This window comes from Capricornis sumatraensis, chromosome 5, assembly GCF_032405125.1.
Source record: "Capricornis sumatraensis isolate serow.1 chromosome 5, serow.2, whole genome shotgun sequence".
Classification (NCBI taxonomy): Eukaryota; Metazoa; Chordata; class Mammalia; order Artiodactyla; family Bovidae; genus Capricornis; species Capricornis sumatraensis.
In genome coordinates this window covers 85,819,911-85,845,261 of record NC_091073.1, presented here as the reverse complement: position 1 = coordinate 85,845,261, position 25,351 = coordinate 85,819,911, and the positions used below count along the sequence as shown (strand labels likewise).

Genomic DNA, 25,351 nt, shown 5'->3' with positions numbered 1-25,351 from the left:
TGAGCTTCACTAGTAGTGTGTTAATGTGTTGAATGTGACTTTACTTACTTCAGAATCAAAAGGTCTGGTTTTAAGACCTGGCATGCAGTTAGGTTCTAAAAGAGGACAGAATCCAGCTCAGATGGTTCAGGAGGAGTACAGGGATAGGGATGGAGTAAGAAAACTGACAAAGGATGTGTTTTCAGTGGTTACAGAGGGAAGCTTGAAAGGGCAAGGAAAGCATAGTGTCATTAGAGCCTCGTGAGAACTGTGGAGGAGTACCTGACAGGAGCCATGGGTGATAAAGGGACACAGTGTCTGTCACAAAATATGACCAGTAGGAAGGAGGGAGTTGGAAAGAATTAATCCAGCCTTTCTCTGCCAGTGATGGACAGTCGTGGAATTGAGCAGATGCTGTTCAAGTCTGCTTCCTTTTGGCACAGAGTGGGGCAGAAGAATATTGGAGGGATGGGGTAGTGGCAGTAAGATAATAACCAGGACAACTACTAATCAGAGAGGGGCTGACTTAAGGTAATCTTTTAGATTGTTTCTTACCTCTAAACTGCAGATACTTTACTGCGGTTGATGTGGTCATTAAGTGAGCCATATCAAAATACTCCAATAGTGCGTTGGTCTTGTATTTTTTAGAAGTTTTGATAAGGTGTGAATTTGAAAAGCTCAGCTTTGTTTCTCTTGGTGCTATGCTGCATTTGTTTCATAAGAACTTTGATTGCCACCATACTTTTCAATATATGTTAGTATTTGTGTTTCCCAATGATTTTGGGGGCTTCCCTGTTAGCTCAGTTGTAAAGAATCCACCTGCAATGCAGGAGACCCCCGGTTTGATTCCTGGGTTGGGAAGATCTGCTGGAGAAGGGATATGCTACTCACTCCAATTTCTTGGGCTTCCCTGTGGTTCAGTTGGTAAAGAATCCGCCTGCAATGTGGAAGACCTGGGTTTGATCCCTGGATTGGGAAGAACCCCTGGAGAAGGGAAAGGCTACCCACTCCAGTATTTTGGCCTGGAGAATTCCATGGAGTGTATAGTCCATGGTGTCGCAGAGTCAGACACGACTGAGCGACTTTCTCTGTACTTCAGTGATTTTTGAGAAGTGAACAGTCATTGTTCAGTAGTTCCCAGGATTTAGACTTCTTTTACTTACTGCCAAATGAGAGGTTTCACTCTTTTCATTCTTGGTGTAGACAGAGCAGTGCTTGCTTCTGAACTTACAGATGAAGTGCTTTTGAGATGCAGAAATTATCTCCCTGGTAAAAAACTGGTCAGACTTCACTCTCCCACGTCTACCAGTGATGTATCTTTAGTGACTGCTTCTATTTGCTTGAGACAGCAGTGATTGTATTTTTGAATCTTTTTCACCTAATTCTTATTGTATTTCTTCTCACAGAGATGTGCTTTCATCCAGCTTTACCTTTGAGCGTTAGTAGGCCAGACCAGAATCAAGCATTCACTGTTTTCAGGAAATGTATAGCCACTAGATGATACTTTACTTAAAAGCGCTTTTTGTTTTTTTAAAAATTCTCTCACAAAAACTATATTGTGATTTTGAAATTAAATACTTTCTATTTAATTTACAGGCTCAAGTTAGCAGTTTTGTACATTGCAAATTGAACTTTTCTGAATTACTGACTTAATCTTAATTATTTTCCACCAGACGGTCTGCCAAATCGCGAAGCAGAAGCCCATATTCATCTAGGCATTCAAGATCTCGTAGCAGGCATAGATTGTCTAGATCCAGAAGTCGTCATTCTAGCATTTCTCCTAGCACACTAACTCTGAAGAGTAGCCTGGCAGCTGAATTGAACAAGAATAAAAAAGCACGAGCTGCAGAGGCAGCACGAGCTGCAGAGGCAGCTAAGGCTGCAGAGGCAGCTAAGGCTGCTGAGGCTGCTGCCAAAGCTGCCAAAGCTGCCAACACTTCTACACCTACCAAGGGGAACACAGAAACTGGTGCCAGTGCATCACAAACCAACCATGTGAAGGACGTGAAGAAGCTTAAAACTGAGCACACACCTTCTCCCTCAGGCGGTGGGATGTTAAAAACTGACAAGGCAAAAGCAAAGCCACCTCTTCAGGTAACAAAAGTGGATAATAATTTGATTGTAGATAAAGCCACCAAGAAAGCAGTTGTAGTTGGAAAGGAGAGTAAATCTGCTGCTACAAAGGAGGAACCAGTATCTCTTAAAGAGAAAACGAAACCACTTACACCAAGCATAGGAGCCAAGGAGAAGGAGCAACATGTGGCTTTAGTGACCTCTACCTTACCACCCTTGCCTCTGCCTCCCATGCTGCCTGAAGATAAAGATGCCGATAGGTAAGTGCAAAAAAGTTTGTTGTGACTGGGTAAAGAAAAGGAAATCTCAGTTTAAAATGACAGATTATTTGACCCCTCCCCAAAAAAACTTTTATGAAATACTGTTTAGTAAGTGAATTAATTTTCTTTATGGTATACAACTTAAAATGAAGCACATTGTATGTAGGATGAAAAAATTATAGCTTATGCTAAGAATTCCTGGTAAAAATTGCCATTGTCATGGCATATAATGTATGTTTCAGTTTGAGTTTGGAAATGAGAAATGTCAGTATTTTCTTTGGCTGAGTATTTGATGTTATCAGAGACAGGGCATTTTATAATAGAATCTGTCCTGGGTGATAATATCATATTATCTTGCTTATTTCTAATGTTTTCACTGACCTTATAAATTTATCACTTTAGGTCCCTTTATGAATACATCGTCTTTTAGTTTTTTATTGACTCAATTTTTTGCAACTAGAGATTAATTACATGTTTCAGAAATGTCATAATGTGTTAATGCTTTCCTTTAAATTATTTATAAATTTCTGCTGTTGGGGTATAGCTAGTACTTTATTTTGAAACATTTTAAAGAGGATGAAGCTAAGAATGACTAAATGTAAACACAGTTCTAAGAATGTTTCTCAAATTGTGCTCGGATGGAAACTTTATGCTGTGTGTGATTTGCCTATTGATTTGACCGTTTCCATTTTTATTTTTATGAAGAAATTATAACTCTTACTCCCCTTTTTGTTAAAAAACAACTATATGGGCAGTGTTTCTAGCTGGCATCTTTAGGGAATTTGAAAACAGGTTGATAAAAATGCCATGTGGGCAGGTCTTTCAAGCACTCACTTTGGCTAGCTTTATGAAAATTTTTTAATTTAAACAAAAATAAATTATAATTTCATCCCCTCTGAAGCATCTTTTTCCTTTGTATTTTTAGTACAATCAGAAATGTTGCTGAAGGGACCCCATCCAATTTAATCAGGTGTTACCTAGTTATACTGTTCTAATTGTGATATTTGCAGGTTTGACTGTTTTTGTTAGGAACACTGAAGGGACATAGCAGTAATGATTTATAGTTTTGATGAGTCCTGGAATAGGTTGTCCAGCACACAGAGGCATGAGTCCAGAACTGAGTCTCTTCATCACTAAGAGAAGAAGCCTGTTGCCTGTTGCCAAGAATCTAGTGATTCTGGACTAGTGAGACTAGTTATTCTCTACTTTGCTCTTCATATGTGCTGTAGGGGTAAATTTTACTGGTGAGAATTCAGGATATGTGCCCAGGTGGTGACTGCTTATTAAGGGTTTTCTTTGTGCATCTGTTTTTAATAAGATGGTGGCACATTCCATACTTGGTCATTAAAAATTTTTTTGACTCACCTTTGCTGTCTTCTTTTTTTATTGTGTCTCTGCTCTGTTTTGCTTTGAATGTTTTTGTATGTTTCAAGGATATAGAACGTTTTTAAGACTCTTGAGTACTACTACTGACATATGTGGCCAAAGATTGATTTAACACCAGTTACAGCCACTCTTCTTTTTGATGTTCCAAATTTGATTGTCTGGAATTTGGCCAGTGGGAGCTCCTTTAAGCCAACTCCTTTGTCCTTTTGATATGACCTCTTTTATTTTGGAGTGAATTCTTGCTTCCCATCCAAATAATCTTTTAGACCCACTTTGAACTTTGCTTCTCTCCCAGCCTTGGAATCTATTTCTCTCTGAAAATCATAAGATAGACTGTTAACTATACGTTTATATCTAATCATCCTTTTTTAAAAAATGAGGATCATACCATTTATAATATTCTTCCTCTCTTCTTTTGAAATTTAATGTATTGGAGATCTTTCCATGTTGGTAGAGATAGATTCAGTATTCCTTCACATGGAAGTGGATGCATCCACTTATTAATTATTCTCCTGTTGATTAATGGATATTTAGATTTAAAATTTTTTGCTATTAAACACTCCTTATACATTAATATTTTATGTACACATGAGCAATTTATATAGGATAGTTATGTGGTCAAAGCTCCACATTTAAAAATTTGATAGAAACTGCCAAATTGTGTCTTAGTAGGATTGTGTGTCAATTTATGTAGCCAAATATATAAAATTGCTTCAGTGTTACTAAATATTGCCAATATTGAAATATTGAAAATCTTTAAAATATGTGATTAATTTTGCCTTTTTCTGATTATTGAGATATAGCATCTTTCTGAACATTTGGCTTTTTTTTCCCAGTGAATTGCTTGTTCAGGTCTTATGCTGACTTTTCCTTAAGATTATTATTATTATTTTTTAATTGATTTATAGGTACCCCTTATGTTAGGATCTTGATCTGTGCCTTTCAGAATGTGTTGCTTATCTTTGAGACTTAACTTGTTTTGGCTGTGTGAATGTTCTCCATTTTGAATGTATTTGGATCTGTCATTTTTCCATTAAAACTTACAGGTTTAAAAAGTTTTTAAAGGCTGATTCACATCTTACAGAAATTTGTTTTTGTTTATTATATGTGGGAGAAAGACATGGTCTGATTGTCCACTCTTGTCCACCACCTTGTGGACTAATAGATCAGTTGTTGCTAACATCATTTATTGAATACTCTATCTCACTGACTTCTGGTGCCATATATAAAAATTAGACGCAGGCAGGTAATGTAAAAGTGAAGGGATGGAGTAAATGACTGCTTAGTGAACAACCAACCCTTCAGCCTCAACTTCAGTGCTGCTGTGAATGAATTTGGGTCCACTGTTGGCATTTTTTCCTTTTTTCTTAGATAAATTTTAAATCATTTGATTTCTCTTGCTTGATTTTTTGTTTGGGACTTGATTAAATGCAGTGATTAATTTGGAGACTGACAGCTGTACAGAATTGGAACTTCCCATATGAAAACATCTCTTCTTTTCTTTCATTCTTCTCTAGTTTTATGTTTATCAATCATGTTTTAATTTTCTTCTCTTGATCTTACACATTTCTTGTTAAGGCATTTTATTGTTTTTTGTTACTGTAGTATATGGAAACAAAAAAAAATCATTAGATATCCTATTTGGTTATTGCAAGTATTCAGTGCGAATATATTTTAAATTATATAGTGTTATTCTTGGGAAGTAACATTTCATTTCTCTTAAGTCTCGGAGCCTTGCTGAATTTAATAGTTCATATAATGATGTATTTGAGTATAGGCAGTCTTTTACATGCTAAATTGTAAGTAGAGTAAGACTTCTATGCCGCGCCCCCATGTTGAATTGTTTTTGTACAAGCAAATTTTTGACTAAAGTCTAATTACAAGTTAGAGACTACAGTTCTCTAAATAAATTATTTTAAATAGATTTATTTTCAGACAGTTCAAGTGGTACCTTTTCTAGAAAAAAGCTTTTACTGTCTTTCAGTCTTGAGTTGGCTACCCTTTAGTACCATATTACTCTGGAAATCAGTGTGTTTAGTACTGTATCCTGGTGTTTACTGACGTCTTCCAAAAGACTGAAAGCTTTTTTTTGAGAAGAACTGAATCTTAATGTTTTTGTGAATTTTTTTCTCTTGTTAAACTATAGTGTTTTATGTAACATCTAGCACATGGACATATACAGTGAATATTTGTTAAATGGTGGGACATTAAAATTGAGAAGTAGGTTGCATGACACCATTACTATAGAAATAAAACTGCAATCCATGTCCATTTTGAGCTTGTTTTCCCTATTAGAGGTTACTTTCTAGTAAGTAACCTGGGGTTGTCAAGAAAAGTCATAATTTTATTGATAGTTTTTATCAGATGGTATTAAAAGATCCATATATTTATTGTACAATAATATTAATTTTCAATGTACGTAGAAGTGATAATTAAGTAAAATGACATTGTTAACATCAGTAGTAATTTCTGACTACAGCAGTGTAGTTTCACTAAATTTTTTAAATTCTGGGACTCATAACTGTTACGAAAGTATATGAAATAAGGCTTCTCTACTGGCTCAGTGGTAAAGAATCCACCTGCCAGTGCAGGAGACAGTGTTCAGTCGCTGATAGGGAAAATCCTGCATGCTACAGAGCAGCTAAGCCTGCGCCGCAACCAGGGAGCCTTGCTCTAGAGCCTGGCGGCTGCAGCTACTGAACCTGAGCAACGTAGAGTCTGCTCTGCAGTAGGAGAAGCCACTGTAATGAGGAGCCTGTGGACTGCTTGCCGCAAGTAGAGAAAACTGCATGTAGCAGCAAAGACCCAGCACAGCCAAAAACAAAGAAATAAAATTATATATAAAAAATGAAAGTATGTGAAGTCCAAATTTTATTACCATTTTAAGATTCTCTTTCAGTGTGTTACATTTGTAATGTCTGGGAGGTTTAAAATAATTACCAGGTTAACATATACTTAAAAAAATCAGAGCCCTTAATATATTCATAAAAAGTATAAAACTGAGCTTAATTTTCAACTGTAATTCTGATAAACTAGAATCTAAAAAAAACTAAAAAAAAAATCATTGTCCAATTCAAGAAAAATTTATTCGGAAAAGGGATGAAGCTAAATCAGTTCTTTGTGTACGTGCTCAGGCCTGTCTGACCCTTGCTACCCTGTGGACTGTAGCCCTCCAGGTTCCTTTGTGTATGGAATTTTCCAGGCAGGAATACTGGAGTGGGTTGCCATTTACTATTCCAGGGGATCTTCCTGACCCATGGATCGAACCTAGGTCTCTTGCATCTTCTACATTGGCAGGTGGATTCTTTTCTACTGACCTACCTGGGAAGCCCTAAATTAGTTCCCTGTGGTTATTTAAATAGGCAAGATACATAATAGCATGTGGTTTATTTCTTACAACAAAATGGCTTTTTGTCTCTCTACCAGAATCAAACCAAATGCTTTAAAACTAATGAATTTTCCTGTAAAGCATGACTACTTGACTTTAAGTTTTAATTTATAGTTTATATAGTAATTCTGTATCATTTAAAAATAAACATTTTTTAAGAACAGTTTTAGTATTTACAAAATTTACAGTGATATTACAGAGGGTTACCGTATACCTTGAACTTGGTCTCATTATTAACATCTAACAGTATTAGTATGGTACATTTGTTACAATTAACAAATGTTAATATTGAACCAATACTTATACATTATTAGTAACAATTTCATATTTTTCTTAGCTTTCCATTTTTTTTTTTAATCTGATTCTGTATCATTTTTACTCTCAAATTTTGTATTTTGCAGTTGAATATAGCTGGAAAGTAAACTAGTCTTTTGCCATTGCATATTGCATAAATGTATTTTTATTTCTCAGTGAAATAAATTTTGTGTTTATTTGTGATTCCTTTTTAGCTTGCGAGGAAATATTTCAGTAAAAGCGGTTAAAAAAGAAGTAGAAAAGAAACTGCGATGTCTGCTTGCTGATTTACCACTGCCCCCTGAGCTACCAGGAGGAGATGATCTCTCAAAGAGTCCAGAGGAAAAGAAAACAGCAACACAGTTACATAATAAAAGGAGGCCTAAGTATGTGCTTGCTTTCTACCTGCTCTTAAATTGGCCAGAGATGATTCTGTATCATCAGAAAAAAAATCATAAAATATAAAATTAAGATTTTAAAAAAGTGTATTTATTTTTTCAGCTTAAGTATATGAATAAATTTCATTGGAGCTTTGGAAATTTTTCATAATTGCCTGAGTACTTACTCAAAGTGACTAATAAAACCACAATTTTTTCTCAGTTTGTAATGTATTGATTTCTTGGGATATTATATGTGTTGAAGAAAACTTCTATAATTAACATATTTAAATGACAGAAATATTGAAATTGGGCAAGGTGGAAGTCAGCATTCAGTGAGCCCAAACAAAATTAGAAATGGGCGAGCTGCCATGTTTATCTTTCCTTTTAGCTCCATTTGCTCTCATAACTAATGCATTCTTCATTTTGCAAGAGGTGGAGTGGAAGAAGGTTTGAAATCTGTATCCTAAATTAGCTTCAAGTAAGTGCCTAGAGATAACTCTTTCCCTTGAAACCTGTTCGTCAGTTAAGGAGAAGAGAATGATTCCTTTTTTTTTTTAACTTAAGCAAAGAAAAGTGTGAGTAAGCTTTTGAGTTAGATCTGATTTTAGAATTGCTGTTTCAGGTAGTGTCTAGTATAAGAATATGAAGTGATTTTCTAGTGTAGAGTAGAAAGCTAGAAAACTTTTAAAATAGTCTCTCTTTGAGTATTGTAGCTTAATAACTTAAATTCTATTACCTGCCAGAATATTAAAATACTACAGAGTTACATATCTTCTTGATGAGTGTCAACTATTTGTTGTATATATAATGCACACTTTTTAAAAAGTGTGGATTCCTAAGGGATGATTATATTAATATTTCTATATTCTCTTGACTGAAAGTCTTTCTCGTGCTTCTGTTTTTAAGATAGTTTTATTGAGCCATAAGTCTCAATATGCTTTATATGTTAATATGCTTTATAGTTAGACCTTTGGTAATTTTTGTCTTTTTAAACTTTTGACTTTTGAAAGCAAATACGTATAGATTTGATGTCAATAATGAAAAAGAAAACACTCTGGTGCCTGGTTAGAGAGCTTTGACTCTTTGGACTGGTGTTGCTTTGGTCCACTCGCTGAAAAATTGCATTGTATTTCTGAAAGTCCTTCATAAACACTTTACTTCTCCTATTCTGTTAGTCTACAGAAGGAAAGTCAGTATGCAGAAATAATAACTTGACTTTCATGATGATTTATAGTACCAACTCACAGTGTTACTTGTCTTAGATGATCACAAATATACAAGAGTGAGGGGAAATAAAAGATTTAAGATTGGGTGGCGGGTGGATACTGAGTATTAAATAGTTTATTCAGTTTACTTGATTGTATATAAAAACTTCAGAACTATATTTGATAGAATATGTGGGCCTCGCTATGGTGAAATCAAAGAGAAAGATATTGACTGGGGAAAACGCTGCGTGGATAAATTTGATATCATCGGAATTATTGGAGAAGGTACCTATGGACAAGTTTACAAGGCCAGGGATAAAGACACTGGTAAGAATGCCAAGTATTTTGGATCTTTGGATCTATGGAATGTACTTAAGTCATGTTTCTCTTCTAATGTATAACTTGAAGTTTCAGGAAAAAGTTAAACTTGAATTTATCATGCTCTTGTTTCCTCTTGTTTTTGGTTTCATTTTATATATAGACTATCATTAAGATATGAGTTCAGGTAACAAGGCATATACATATATATATGTTAAAATTTTTTTTTTTTTTTAGAATTTATGTTGTGTAATATGGGGGGATTTAGATTTTTTCGGTCAGTAAAATTTTATGTTGTTAGTAATCAGGTGGAAAGTACCTTGACCTTAATTTTGTTCTATTAAGACTTATGTGATACCTATATTTTGTGCCCCCCCCCCCAAGTTTTTTTTCTGTAGAAATTATCCTTTATTTGGAGGCCAGATTTAGCAGTGTACTCTTTCAAATTATAATGAGTCACCTGAGAGAAAGTTTTAAAAAGCCTTGGAGCAGAGGAAAAAGTAATTATGCTAGAGGTCATATATTTAGTGCTTAGAGCCAGTATTTAATTTTTATTTATAGTTCTTTGTTGATATAAACCAATACATAAAATAGTATAGATGTTTGAGGCCACTTAGTATAAGGGAGACTACCTTATGCATAGAAACTTTGAAATCAGTTATAGCATGCAGCAATAATGTTTATAAAGATGATTCTGCATTATCGAAAGAAGTTGAATTATAAAGCAGGGACTCATACTTTATTTTAGAGTTCTGTTAAAAAGAATCAACTAAGTTTTAATGATTAAAAGTAAAAATGTCCTTCCTTTGGAAAAATTGTAAGTACTGAATTCTTCTTTTTTCTTACAAAAGAAGTGAAATGAACAAACTTATTATAGTGAATTTTCTCTTAAAATAGGATTTCTTTGTGCGTGTTTCAGTACACACACCTTGCTGCTTTGGTAGCTCAGATAGTAAAGAATCCACTTGCAAGCGGGAGACCTGGGATTCAGTCCCTATTGGGAAGATCCCCTGGCAAAAGAAATGGCTGCCCACTCCGACATTCTTGTCTGGAGAATCCAATGGACAGAGGAGCCTGGCGGGCTACAGTCTATGTGGTTGCAAAGAGTTGGACATGACTGAGTGACTAACACTTCAATACTTGGATTATCTGTTACAAAACTCAGTTGTATTTAAATTATGAAATCATTTAGTGTTGAGGGAAGAGCACATAGTTTGGAGATAGCTAAACCAGATTTTGAATTCCAGTTTCACTACTAGATAACTGTGCATCTTTGGACAAGTTAATATATATGAGCATATCTTCTATCTGTTTAATTTCCAGAGTTTTTGCATCTGTTTAGAGAGATTTTATACATGTATAAGCAAATTAGGTGTGTATTTAATGTTTCCTCTTCATTAAAAAAATTGACAGTGTAATGTATCAACCCTCATTATCTTGCTTTTTTCATTTATGCATCTTATCATAAAATGATAATACATTTGGACCTACTGTATCCTTTTTAACAGTTATATAGTATTCTGTAGTTTGATAAATACCCCATAATTTATTTAACCAGAGACTTTTTGAACCATAAATTTATAATTTGGTATATTGGAAACCAGAATATATTTTGTGGGTTGTAATTTCAAGAGGTAGGAACTGAAATTGTGAATTAAAAATTGGGGGGATTCCCTGGTGGTCCAGTGGTTAAGACTCCAAGCTTCCTCTGCAAGGGCATAGCTGTGATCCTTGGTTGGGGAACTAAGATTCCCATGAACTACCTGGTGCAGCCAAAAAGAAAAAATAAAAGTTTAAAATGTTTGGTTTTGTTAGTTGGTAACCTGATTTTATTTACTTTTCTAATAGGAGAAATGGTAGCCTTAAAAAAAGTGCGCCTGGATAATGAAAAGGAAGGGTTTCCTATTACAGCAATTCGAGAAATTAAAATTCTCCGGCAGCTTACCCACCAGAGTATTATCAATATGAAGGAAATAGTGACTGATAAAGAAGATGCTTTGGACTTTAAGAAGGATAAAGGTATGTGTGCATATTTATATAATCAGCTCTGTATATTCATGATGTTGCTAACATATATTTTGGTATTGATTATTTAAGTATTTATTAGGTACAGTAAAGCTATTGCCTTAAATCAAACTTAATAAATTTTTTTCTAAAAATGTATTTTATTGAATTATAGTTGATTTACAATGTTGTAATAACTTGTGCTGTATAGCAAAGTGATTCAGTTTTACATTTATATACATTCTTTTCTATATTCTGATATGAATTTCATGTGATGATAAACAGAATATTGACTATAGTTCCTTGTGGTATATATTAGGACCTTGTTATTTATCCATTGTATTTATAATAGTTTGCATCTGATAATCCGAAATTCCCAATCTTTCTGTCCCCTATCTCCCCTAGTCCTTGGCAACCACAAGTCTATTTTCTATGTCTGTGAGTCTGTTTTGTTTTGTAGGTAAGTTCACTGTGTCACGTTTTAGATTCCACATGTAAATGATACCATGTGATATTTGTCTTTGTATGACTTCACTTAGTATGATCATCTCTAGGTCCATCCATGTTGCTATAAGCGGCATTCTTTCATTCTTTTCTATGTCTGAGTGGTATGTATATATACCACATCTTCTTTTCTGTTCATCTGTCAGTGGACATTTGTGTTTCCATGTCATGGCTGTTGTAAATAGTGCTGCTGTAAACATTGGGGTGCACGTATCTTTCTGAATTGTAGTTTTGTCTGGATATATACCCAGGAATCAGATTGCTGGATCATAGGGTAACTCTATTTTACTTTTCTGAGGAACCTCCATACAATTTTCCGTAGTGGCTGCACCAACTTACATTCCCACCAACAGTGCAGGAGGGTTCCCTTTTCTCCACACCCTCTCTAGCAAGTTATTTGTAGACTTTTTAATGCTGGTCATTTTGAACTGGTATGAGGTAGGTACCTCACGGTAGTTTTGATTTGCTCTTCTCTAGTAATTAGTGATGTTGAGCATCTTTTCATGTGACTGTTGGCCACCTATATGTCATCTTTGGAGAAATGTCTGTTTAGGTCTTCTGCCATTTTTCAGTTTGGTTGTCAAACTGTATTTTAAAAATAGCTGTGTTGAATTATTTTACATGTATTACCTTACTGGTTTTCAAGTCACGTAAGTAAACGTCGAAGCATACTTACCAGTATTACACGTAAAGCATTCACTAGTAATATTTGTTTTGGGGGGCTCAATATATAATTTTTAGTTAGTTCAGTCACTCAGTCGTGTCCAACTCTTTGCGCTCCATGAATCGCAGCACGCCAGGCCTTCCTGTCCATCACCAGCTCCCAGAGTTCACCAAAACTCATGTGCATCGAGTCAGTGATGCCATCCAGCTATCTCATCCTCTGTTGTCCTTTTCTCCTCCTGCCCCCAATCCCTCCTGGCATCAGGGTCTTTTCCAGTGAGTCAACTCTTCACATGAGGTGGCCAGAGTATTGGAGTTTCAGCCTCAGTATCTGTCCTTCCAATAAACACCTAGGACTGATAGACTGGTTGGGTCTCCTTGCAGTCCAGGGGAATCTCAAGAGTCTTCTCCAACACCACAGTTCAAAAGCATCAGTTCTTTGGTGCTCAGCTTTCTTTACAGTACAACTCTTACATCCATACATGACCACTGGAAAAACCATAGCCTTGACTAGATGGACCTTTGTTGGCAAAGTAATATCTCTGCTTTTTAATATGCTATCTAACATATCTATATCTATGCTATATAATTTTTAGTCTTTATTTTTTAGTGATTGAGAAGCAGTTTATAGTAGTAGTGGTAGAATATGTTTACCTTACATTTTTAATGTTAAAATGTCTCAACTTACAAGTAAAGTCTATGGCAGGTATATATATTATTTCTAAAAGTGTGGAGACAAAAATTTTAACCTGAAATTGCTTTTTGATAAACTATAGTAGTATATGGTTGACTTTTATCAAAAAGAGCTGAAAAGACATTAGCCTGCTTTTTGAAGTAGCTAAAAAGTAGTTATTACAGGATATATGATGGGTAAAAGAAATGCTCTACCTCCAATAGGTTTTAGATCTTCAGAGTAAGATTTTGGAACCAAGATTGACACCCTGATTGGTTTTCAAAGAGCAGAATTCGTTTTTAAACAAAATCTGGTATAAAATAGGTTAAAGTAGGTATGTTCTGATTGAGCATGATTCTTAGCCTCCTCCCATCCACAGCTATACACATCCACCATCTTATTCTTCTAGGGACCAAAGTATAAAAATGATTAATGTTATATATAGTAACCATTTCTTATGAAGGAACCTATGTTTGAAAGTATTCTGTATTTCTTATGGAGAGCATCAGAATCATCTTTTTAATTGACATCACTTTTTCATTAGTTTTTTCCCCATAATAAAGCTAATTTCTTAGCCTGACTTTCAACCCAGTTTGCCTTTTTCATGTTAGATCATTATTTTTTTACAGTGTAGTAGAAAGGAGACCTGTTTGACTTCAGTTGGAATGTCTGAGATAGAGACTTCGCTTTTTAATAAGGTCTTTAGCCCTTCTGAGCCTGTATTTCTTCACCCTTTAAAGGGAAATACTTCCCTTACTGTGTAGTGAGAATTAAGATTTTATGAATGAGGGTGGTGACAAATTTTGGTTTTTATTAATCTTGTACTATAGCCAAGTTTATATAGTACTTTTCCTGTAACATATCCTGGACTTCTATTTTTTCTGATCTGTGGATCACATCCTTGTTTATTTTCCCAGGCCCAGCCCAAATCAGTTTTTCTGATTGCTCACCAAACTCAAGTCACATTGCTTGTTTGGTCAGATAGGCAAGTGCACTTCTTTGCCCTGCAGCCTTTCTTTACACTGGCATATACCTCTCTAACCCCAACGCACACACATTTGCGCACACACACACACACACATGGTTTGAAGGCTAGTTTCTCATTTCTCTAGGTCTCTACCTGAGTGTTGTTTATTGAGCTTTACCTGGCCTTATGAGAGAAAGCAAAGAGTAGCTAAAGAGCCTCTTAATGAATATGAAAGGGGAGTGTGAAAAAGCTGGCTTAAAGCTCAACATTCAAAAAAATGAAGATCCTGACATCCAGTCCCATCACTTCATGGCAGATACTTGGGGAAACAATGGAAACAGTGACAGACTATTTTCTTGGGCTCCCAAATCACTGCAGATGGTGACTGCAGCCATGAAATTAAAAGATGCTGGTTCCTTGGAAGAAAAGCTATGACCAACCTAGATAGCATATTTAAAAGCAGAGACATTACTTTGCAGACAAAGGTCCATCTAGTCAAAAAGCTACAGTTTTTCCAGTGGTCATGTATGGATGTTGAGAGGTGGACCATAAAGAAAGCTGAGTGCTGAAGAATTGATACTTTTAAACTGTGATGTTGAAGACTCTTGAGAGTCCTTTGGACTGCAAGGAGATCAAACCAGTCAGTCCTAAAGGAAATCAGTCCTGGTATTCTTTGGAAGGACTGATGTTGAAACTGAAGCTCCAGTGCTTTGGCCACCTCATGCAAAGAGCTGACTCATTAGAAAAGACCCTGATGCTGGAAAAGATTGAAGGTGGGAGGAGAAGGGGATGACAGAGGATGAGATGGTTGGATGGCATCACCGACTCAATGGACGTGAGTTTGAGAAGGTTCCAGGAGTTGGTGATGGACAGGGAAGCCTGGTGTGCTACAGTCCATTGGGTTGCAAAATGTTGGACACAGCTGAGCGACTGAACTGCCTGGCCGGTCTTCCCATTTTCCACCACAGTGTCCTTAAGAAAACAACATTAAGTGGTTTCACTGTGGGTATAGTTTTGTGCAGGATCACATAGAGGCTGAAGGAGGCTTTTCTGAATTAACTGAGGGAATGTAGGAGAGACTAACTAATTCTGAATTTTTTTCCTAATTCTTTTTTCATCTTTAAGCAATTCCATTTCTTTTTAATTATCTTTGAGGGACTCTCTGAACTTTTTGTCTTTTATAGTCTTTTTATTTTTAATGTGAGGTATAAGAAAACATTTTCTGTACCTCTAGATCTTTAGTTTCTGTGGTGGGATGCGATTACTTGTTTCAGTTTTAGTACTCTTGTGTGCATACAAAGTCAACTAAGCTATGAATTATTTTGCAGCAGAAGCTTTGCTTTGTTATTTTCTCCTTTCAACTGAGGATTATGAATTTACAGAATACTTTCTGAATGAATTTAATAATGTTCAATTAAAATTTTTAATGCAGTTTGTAATTCTCTGAGTAGAGGAGACTTTTTGTTTTACAGTTATATGAAGGATAAAGTAAAAACTACAGTTATTGATCTCCATGTGCTGTGCTTGGTCATTCAGTTGTGTCTGACTCTCTGCGACCCTATGGACTGTAGCCCAACAGGCTACTCTGTCCATGGAGATTGTCCAGGCAAGAATACTGGATTGGGTTGCCATGCCTTCCTCCTGGGGATCTTCCCAACCCAGGGATCGAACTGAGGTCTCCCACATTGCAGGCGGATTATATACCAGCTGAGCCACAAGGGAAGCCCAAGAATACTGGAGTGGATAGCCTATCCCTTCTCCAGCGGATCTTCCTGACTACAGAATATTTCCATCAAATCAGCAAGTTCTAATGAACAGTGCTTGAGATATACAAAGGAAAGGAAAACATCTGGTCTGTGAATCAACTGAGCTTCTGGGAACCAGACGGGTTAGTGCTTGCTAGAACTAGAACAAACTAATACATGAATGACAAGCTTATTTCTGCCCAGAAATTTTCCTCTGTTAATTTGTAATTGCTAAAATTTCAGTTGTAGGTGGTGAGTTTTCAAGAGAAGTGAAAAAATTTAAATACAGGCTGTGGAATCTTATCTAATAAGCAGGAGAAACTTGGTTAAGGAGTCTGCACCTACTAACTCTATACTCTGTCTTCTTTTTTCCCAACTTAAAAAAGTAATGAACTGGTTGTTGTGTTAAAAGTACAATTTTCCTGTAATGGTGCAGTCTGCAGCAGGTTATTGATGCAGGGTTGAAAGTCATTTGTAAGTTTAAATTTTTTATATACTGCTGTGTATGTGCTCAGTAGTGTCTGACTCTTTGTGACCCTATAGACTTTAGTGCACCAGGCCACTCTGTCCATGGGATTTTCCAGGCAGATATCCTGGAGTGCGTTGCTATTTCCTACTCCAGGCAATCTTTGCAACCCAGAGATTGAACCTGCATCTCTTGTGTCTCCTACATTGGAGGACTGCCTGTAGTATGGTATTAGTTTTGTCATATAAATGAGAAAACTTGTCTCAGATGTTAAATTTATTTGTATCTGATATTTTATGTGAAATTTCCAATTAAGGTGTCTAGACCAGGGATGTATAGTTTTGTGTAGCTCTACTACTATTTAGAATTAGTAACTTTTTTTGAGTGAGGCAGAGTATATCATGAGAACTGCTGAGCTGGATAACTCAAGCTGGAATCAAGATTGTCAGAAGAAATAACAGTCTCAGATATGCAGATGATGCCACTCTAATGACAGAAAGTGAAGAGGAACTAAAGAGCCTCTTGATGAAGGTGAAAGAGGAGAGTGAACAAGCTGGCTTAAAACTCAGCATTCAAAAAACTAAGATCATGGCATCTAGCCCCACCACTTCATGGCAAATAGATGAGGGGAAATGGAAACTGTGACAGACTTTATTTTTTTGGGCTCCAAAATCACGGTAACTGCAGCCATGAAATTAAAAGATTCTTGCTACTTAGAAGAAAAGCTATGACAAACCTAAATAGCATATTAAAAAGCAGAGATAACAATTTGCTGACAAAGGTCTGTATAGTCAAAGCTATGGTTTTTCCAGTAGTTGTGTACAGATGTGAGTTGGACCATAAAGAAGGCTGGGTGCTGAAGAATTGATGCTTTTGAACTGTGGTGCTGGAGAAGACTTTTGAGAGTCCCTTGGACTGCAAGGAGATCCAACCAGTCAGTCCTAAAGGAAATCAACCTTGAATACTCATTGGAAGCCCTGATGCCGCAGCTCCAGTACTTTGGCCACCTCATGCAAAGGATTGACTCATTGGAGAAGACCCTGATGCTGGGAGAGATTGAAGGCACGAGGAAAAGGGGATGACAGAGGATGAGATGGTTGGATGGCATCACCGACTTAATGGGCATGAGTTTGAGCAAACCCCAGGAGTAGTGAAGGACAGGGAAGCATGGTGTGCTGCATGCAGTCCATGTTGCAAAGTTGGACACAACTTAAGGACTGACCAACAATAGCAACTTTTTAGTGAGGCAGAGGAGGAGAAAGAAAAATATTAAACTTTCTTTACTTGATTAAAATAGTTATGCTTACTGGTTTAAATTTGGGAGATAACACATAAAGAATAAAATGACCCAGATATTATCACTACTGAAATTTTCTGTAGTTTTCCTAATATCTCTTTTCTCTATACATATGATTATTTATTCCCAAACTGAAGTTCTGCTTCTGTCATTGATAACTTGCTTTTTTATTCGCATAGTGTCACTTGGATAGACCATATTTCGTTCTTCCATTGTCGCACATTTTATTTCTTTCAGGCATTTCAACTACTGTTTCCTATACTGAAGAGTTTATTGGAAAATTCTAGTAGTTACTGTAGCTTTTCATATACCTTTAACCAGACATAGGAATTTATCTGCTAGAAAAAGTCATAACAAGTTCTGAATTATAGGTTTGATGAGAAATGAAGTAGTGAGTGATAAAAGATTCTGTATAATAAGCATGTATAATTCTAACAGTCAGTGAGTCCGTATGTCTTTTTGTATAAAACTTATTTGCATCTGATTATTCCCTTAACCTCATTATAGAAATGGGATTACTAGGTCAAAGGATTTGAACTTTTGAAATTTCTTGACACATAATCGTGTTGTTTTCCAGGCAGTTTTGTGTCCATTTACACTCTGAAAAGTAGGGCAGCAATAGAACAGAATAGGAAAAAAGGGAACTGCCTCCACTTGTTAAAGGGCATCTGTGAAAAATAAGGATGTCTGCTCTTGCCACTTCTAGTCAACATTACCAGGGCAATTAGGTAAAAAAATGAAATAAAAAGTAACCAGTTGGAAAGGAGGAAGTAAAACCAACTCTAATCAGTTTGTGTGTGTGTGTGTTTGCATGTATACACAGTACAGAATATTCTGTGTAATCCACAAAAAATCTGTTAGATCTAATAAATGCAGTCAGGAAGGTGGCAGAAGACCAATATACAGAAATCTGTTTTTCTTTACACAAGTAGTGAACTGTCTAGAGTGAAATTAAGAAAACTTTAATTTACATTAGCATTAAAAAGAATAAAATATCTAGGAGTAAATTGACCAAAAAGTTTTAAGTCTTTGTGCCCTGAAAACTGGGAAATATCATTGAAAAAATATTAAGACCTAAATAAATGGCAAGACATTGGATCAGATTCATAATACTCCCCAATGTGATGTATGTATTCTGTTCAGTTTCTGTATGTATTTCTGTTCAGTTTCCCAGCTGGCTTCCTTACAGAAACTGACATGTTAATCATAAGATTCATATGAAAATTCAAAAGGTGAACTAGTAAAACAAAAAAAAAATTAGAAAAACAAAATTGGAGGGTTCATACAAAGAGATCTCAAATATTACTACAAAACTAGAATGATCAGGACTATGTGGTACTGGCTTTAAGATAAATATAGAGATCAGTGAAATACAATTGAGAGTCTAGAAACAGACTCTCATAGTTACGGTCAGTTGATTTTTTTATGAAGATACCAGGACAAGTCTATGGAAAAGAATTAAGTTTTTTAGCAATTAGTGCTGGGTCAAGTGAGTATCTATCCACATGTAAAAGAATGAAATTGGACCCCTTTCTCACATTATACACAGTAATTAACTGAAAATGGATCAGGAACCTAAATATAAGAGCTAAAACCATATAAAACTGTTAGAAGAAAATCTAGGAGTAAACTTCATGGCCTTGGATTGGCCAGAGCCACCTTAGTTACGACACTAAAAGGAGAAACCAAAGGAAAAAATAATTTACTGGACATAATGAAAATTTAAAACTTTTTTCCTTTGGTGGACCCATTGTAAAAGTGAAAAGAGAACTCACAATGGGAGAAATTTATAAATCATATATCTGATAAGAGACTTGTATCTAGACTATATAAAGAACTCTTAGAACTAAATGCAAAGGATTTCGGTGGACATTTCTCTGAAGAAGATATGCAAATGGCCTATAAGCATATGAAGAGATGTTCAACGTCATAGTCATTAGGGAAATACTGATCAAAATTCATACTATCAGTTGACCATAATTAAAAGGATAAGTAATAACAAGTGTAAGGGGAGATGTGGAGAAATTGGAAGACTCGTATATTATTGGTGGACTGTAAAATGGTACAGTGGACTACTTTGAGAAGCATCTTGGCATTTCCTCAAATTATTTGTGACCCAGAACAGCTTCTACTCCTAAGGATATATCCAGTAGAAATAAAAACATAAGTCTACACAACAACTTGTATACCGATGTTCATAGCAGGATAATTCACAGTAGTTCCAAAGTGTAAAGAACCCAAATGTGAATCAGTTTTTGTAAAGAACCCGAATGTGAATCAGTTGATGAATAGATAAGCAAAGTCTGTTATATTTATACAGTTGAGTATTACTCTGCCATTGAAAGGTTGAAGTACTTACACCAACAAATTGGGTAACTTAGATGAAATGCAGTCATTCATAAAAGCACAGAACCTACCAAGAATCATGAGGAAATAGAAAATCTAAATAAACATGTAACTGTTAAAGAGATGAATCTGTACTAAAAAAAAAAAATCTCTAGACTTCCGGTTCAGTCACAACTAGGTGTTGAACAGACATCAACAGGAGGACACTGGAACCCACCAAGAAAAGATACCCTATGTCCAAAGACAAAGAAGCTACAGTAAGATGGTAGGAGGGGCACAGTAATGATAAAATCAAATCCCATACCTGCTGGATGAGCAAGCAACAAACTGGAGAACAGTAATACCAAAGAACTTCTCTCATTGTTGTGAAGGTTCAGAGCCCCATGTCAAGCTTCCCAGCCTGGGGATCCAGCAAAGGGACTGGGAATCCCCAGGGAATCTGAGCTTGAAGACCAGTGGGATTTGGTTACAGATTAGTCTTCCATAGCATGGGGAAAACAGAAACTCCACTCTTGGAAGGCACAGACAAAATGTTGTGTACACCAAGATCCAGGGGAAAGGAGCAGTGACCCTTCAGGAGACTGAACCAGACCTACCTGCTAGTGTTGGAGGGTCTCCTATAGAGGTGTGGTTCAGCGGTGGCTTGCTGTGGGGATGGGGGCACTGGAAGCAGCAGTCCTGAAAGGTGCCCTGTGAAGTAATTCCTCTTGGAGCTTGCCATTAACCCTACCATAGAGCCGAGGGCTGGGTCACCTCAGGCCAAACAGCTAACAGAGAAGGAGGGAAACCCTACCCATATGCAGATAATTGGATTAAAGCTTTATTAACAAAGCAATAGACAAGGCTCTGCCCACCAGAGCAAGACCTAGTTTTTCCCATCCAGTCCCTCCTCTCAGGAAGCTTACACAAACCTGTTAGCCTCATCTTCTGTTAAACAAAAGCAAGAAGAACCATATTCCCATAACTGCTAGTACGAAAACCACATTACTGAAAGTTACCTAGAATGAAAAATCAGAGAGTTAAGTCCCAGATGAGGGGACAAGGTAAAACTCCAGAAAAACAACTGAATGAAGTGGAGATAGGCAGCATTCTAGAAAAAGAATTCAGAATAATGATAGTGAAGATGATCCAGAATGGAGAACATGGAAGAAATGTTTACCAAAGACCTAGAAGAACTAAAGAACAAACAGAGATGAACGTTACACTGGAAGGAGTCAATAGCTGAATAACTGAGGCAGAAGAACAAATAAGTAACCTGGAAGAAGAATGATGGAAATCACTACCACAGAACAGAATTTAGAAAAAATGAAAAAAATGAAAATAGCTTAAGAGACCTTTGGGACAAAATTTGCATTATTGAGGTGCCAGGAGGAGAAGAGAGAGAGAGAGAGAGGACCCAAGAAAATATTTTAAGAGATAATAGCTGGAAACTACCCTATCATGAGAAAGGAAATAGATAATCAAGTCCAGGAAGTGCTGAGAGTCCCAGGCAGGATAAATCCAAGTAGGAGCACACCGAGACAGACAGTAATCAAACTGACAAAAATTAGAGAGAAAGATAAAATATTAAAACCAACAAGGGAAAAACAAAAAGTAACATACAAGGAACCTTCCATACTATTATCAACTGATTTCTCACCGGAAACTCTACAAACCAGAAGGGAATGGCATGATTTGTTTAAAGTGATGAAAGGGAAGAACCTACAACAAGAATACTCTACCTAGCAAGGCTCTAGTTCAGATTTGATGGAGAAATCAAAAGCTTTCCAGACAAGCAAAAGTTAGGAGAATGTAACACTACTGAACCAGCTATTTACAACAAATGCTAAAGGAACTCCTCTAGCCAAGAAACACAAAGAGAAGAAGACCTACAGAAAATAACCCCAAAACAATTTAGAAAATGGTAATAGGATGATAAATACTGATCATTATCTTAAAGGTAAATAGATTCAATATACCAATCAAAAGACATAGATTGGCTGTGTGGATGAAAATGTGCGTGTATGCACTTCCACTTACCACATCACTCTACTTAACCCCTTAAATTGTATGTAATTATTTTCTCTTGTTAGGTTAGTCATGTTTCCGTTATGGCTTGCAATTATAGTTATCTTTTGATTTTTGCCTGGCTATTGGTTGTGAAAATTGATTAAATCTTTTCTTACTTTGATTAGGTAACTATTTGCTTAGTACCATTGTGTTATGATTGGTCAACAGAAAATCATTGAATTCTTTATCACTAAAACTAGCATTTAATAGAAAAACCTGTAATCACTTTTAAAAATCCAGATGCATATCAGGATTATCTTGGAAAATTTTGAAAAATACAAATGCCCAAGTATTGCTTCTTTCTCCAAGGTTCCAGATGTATTTCTAATGAGCAGCCATGTTTAAAAAGAATTGGACTGTATGACTTTACTTTTATTTCACTTTTTCTATTTTATATTCAGTGTTGCCATTTCATTTAGTTTTTGTTTTCCAGGTTCTCCGTCTCTCTTTTTTTTGATGTTCTTTCTCAACCCTTTATCAAGAAAGTAGAAAAGATTTTGCATAAATATTTATGTATATAAATAGTATGTATAATATATGTTTCAGAAAACTGAGGAATTTTTGCCTAGCCAAAATATTTATGACATTTTGATACCACTTGTTTGAGTTAGTATGAATAGTTTGCTAGATTTCTAATTTATATTCACTCAAACTTTGATATAATTCCATGTATTTAGGCATTTAGTATTACTGCTAAAAATCTACGAAGTTTATTATGTTAGTTATCTTTAAATAAAAAATTTAAATGAAGCTTGAAACTTCTAACCCAATTCTGAGAATATAAAGAGATACCATGTTGCTGGAAAAAAAAAAAAGCAACCCATGAAATTAACATGGGATATGGTATTATTAACTAAGTACAGATTTTGTTCATATTTCACAACACAGAAAAAAATTTTCAACAAAAAATGCCCAGGTCCAGATGGTCTTGCTGATGATTTCTGTCAAAAAATTTAATGACGAATTAACACCAGTCCTGTCCAGACTTTTCCAAAAAATTTAACAGGAGAAATACTTCAGATTCATTCTCTAAGCCTAGCATTGCTCTCTTACCAAATTTCGGCAAAGACTACAAGAAAACTATAGACTAATACTTTTGATGAATATTCAACAAACTAAATTCATCAATGTTTTGGAAGGATTTATGATCAAGTGAGATTTATTCTTGGATTGCAAAGATGATTCAGTGTATTAAAATCAATGTAATATATTACATTATTACAGTGAAGGGGAAGAAAAATCACATGATAATCTCAATCAAGACTAAACATTTGTCTTAGTCTCTTAGTCTTTATTTCTCAAAAAGAGAAAAAGCATTTGGCCGTTTAATGCACTTTTATATAATAAAAACAGTCAACAGACTAGGAATAGAAGGAAACTGTGTCAACATATTAAAGAGCATATATGAAAATTCCACAGCTAACATCATGCTTAGTGATTAAAGACTGAAAACTTTTGTAAAATCATGTAGAAGACAAGACTATAGTTTCCCCATGCTATGTGAAAACTGAGGGGTCTTGTGAAGCCTTCTGTAAACCAAATGGTGTAAAGGGAAGAAACCATTACTTTAGGACACATCTTGCTAATAAAATAAAAAAATAAATTGAGATAAAGCATAGTTATGGCAGCCTGATGCTAGGACTGTGAGTATAGTTGTGAGGGAAGGAGCTTGGTAGTGCCACTCTTGATTGCTCAGAGTGGATTCTGCCTCTGTAATGGATCAGTGTAAAATCAATACTGAATGCTATTTTTGCTTTTTACCTTTTTTGGTAACAGCAAAAATCCTCTTTCAGTTAGCAAAAACAGATACTAATGTAGGTCTTCTATAAAAAGCAAAGTGGTGTAAAATGAACTTTCTAAAAAGGGATATACCTGTACCTGCTTTTGATGCTTCTGTTCAGCATGGTGATAGAAGTCCCAGTCAGAGCAAGAAAAAAAATAGATGCCCAAATAGGAAAAGAAGTAAAATTATGTCTGTTCATAGATAGCATGATTTTATGTGTTGAAAACTCTAAATGTTTCACACACACATGCACACAGAATTAATGAATGAATGCAGCAGAGTAGCAGGGAATAAAACCAACATCCAACAATCAGTTGCATTTCTGTACTCTTTAACAGTGAAAAATACGAATTTAAAAATGTATAAAACAATTCTATTTACAATAGCATCATAAAGAATACCAGGAATAAATTAGTCAAGGAAATGAAAATGTTTTACACTCAAAATTACAAGACAAGAAGTTAAGGACACCAATAAATTACAGATATTTGTGTTTATGGATTAGAAGACTTAATAGTTTTAAGGTAGTAATACTACCCAAGGTAGTCCGCAAATTCAGGGCAACTCTTACGAAAATTCCAACATTGATTTTTGCAGAAAAAGGTTTGTTTGTTTTATTTAAAAAGTATAATGTAAAATATCAGACCTATGTGTAAGTTTAAAAATAGTAGAATGAAATAATACTCCATGTACCCATGGCCCGCTTTTACCAATTATCAGCTCATGGCCAATCTTGTTTGTATATATCCATATCACAGTGATCTAAACTGCAATCTCAGGAATCTAGACAAAGAACAAATTAAACTCCAAGTAAATAAAAGCAAGAAAAGAGTGGAAATCAGTGAACTAGAAAACAAATATGGTAATAGATTAAAAAACAATAAAACCAATATGTGATTCTTCGAAAGTGGGAATATCACTTCCAACCCTACAGATGTTAAAATGATACAGGAATTATGACAAGTTTATATTCATAATGTTAACAACTTAGAGGAAATGAACACATTCCTCAAAGGGGAGAAAAAAGCAGAGCAATGATAAATCTGAGTAACCTTTGTGAAAGGGTTGTTGGACCCAGTTCGTGTGTGTGTGTGTGTGTGTCTGTATATGTGTGTGTCTGTGTGTGTCTGTGTGTGTGTGTGTCGGGTTCCCCACCTCAAGAGTCAATTCTTAAAGCCCCCTGCTGGTGTCTCAGTTCTGACACTGTCTACTGGAAGGTAGAAGCAGATTCCAAAGGTGTAGGGTTCAGTCCTGCAAAACTGCACTCTACTTCAGATGCTGGTCACAATCCCAGGTTGTTACCAGCACTTCTGACCAACCAGCTATAAATCAGAAGTTTCCACAACCCCCTCCTTGGGTTCATTTAACTTGCTATAACAGCTCAAAGAACTCAGGAAACTTCATTTATTCACTGGATTACAGATTTATTACAACTTGATATTAAGCGACATGAATCAACAATCAGATGAACAGATACATATGGTGAGGGTCCAAAAGGGGGAGTTTCTGTCTTTGTGAAGCTTAGGGTCTGACATGGTACACAGGGAAGCATACTGCTTCCCTAAAGGGGA

The 25,351-nt window shown here is 35.7% G+C and overlaps 1 protein-coding gene across 2 annotated transcripts in view; it reads left to right on the top strand.

Annotated features, from left to right (window-relative positions):
• Positions 1-25,351, top strand: part of CDK13 (cyclin dependent kinase 13) — a 126,600-nt gene that overhangs the window by 38,098 nt on the left and 63,151 nt on the right. For both annotated transcript variants that reach the window (XM_068972295.1, XM_068972294.1), the window contains exons 2-5: positions 1,653-2,312; positions 7,596-7,766; positions 9,153-9,292; positions 11,132-11,302. In XM_068972295.1, the coding sequence (XP_068828396.1) occupies positions 1,653-2,312; positions 7,596-7,766; positions 9,153-9,292; positions 11,132-11,302 (1,142 nt within the window). The remainder of the gene's footprint in view (positions 1-1,652; positions 2,313-7,595; positions 7,767-9,152; positions 9,293-11,131; positions 11,303-25,351) is intronic.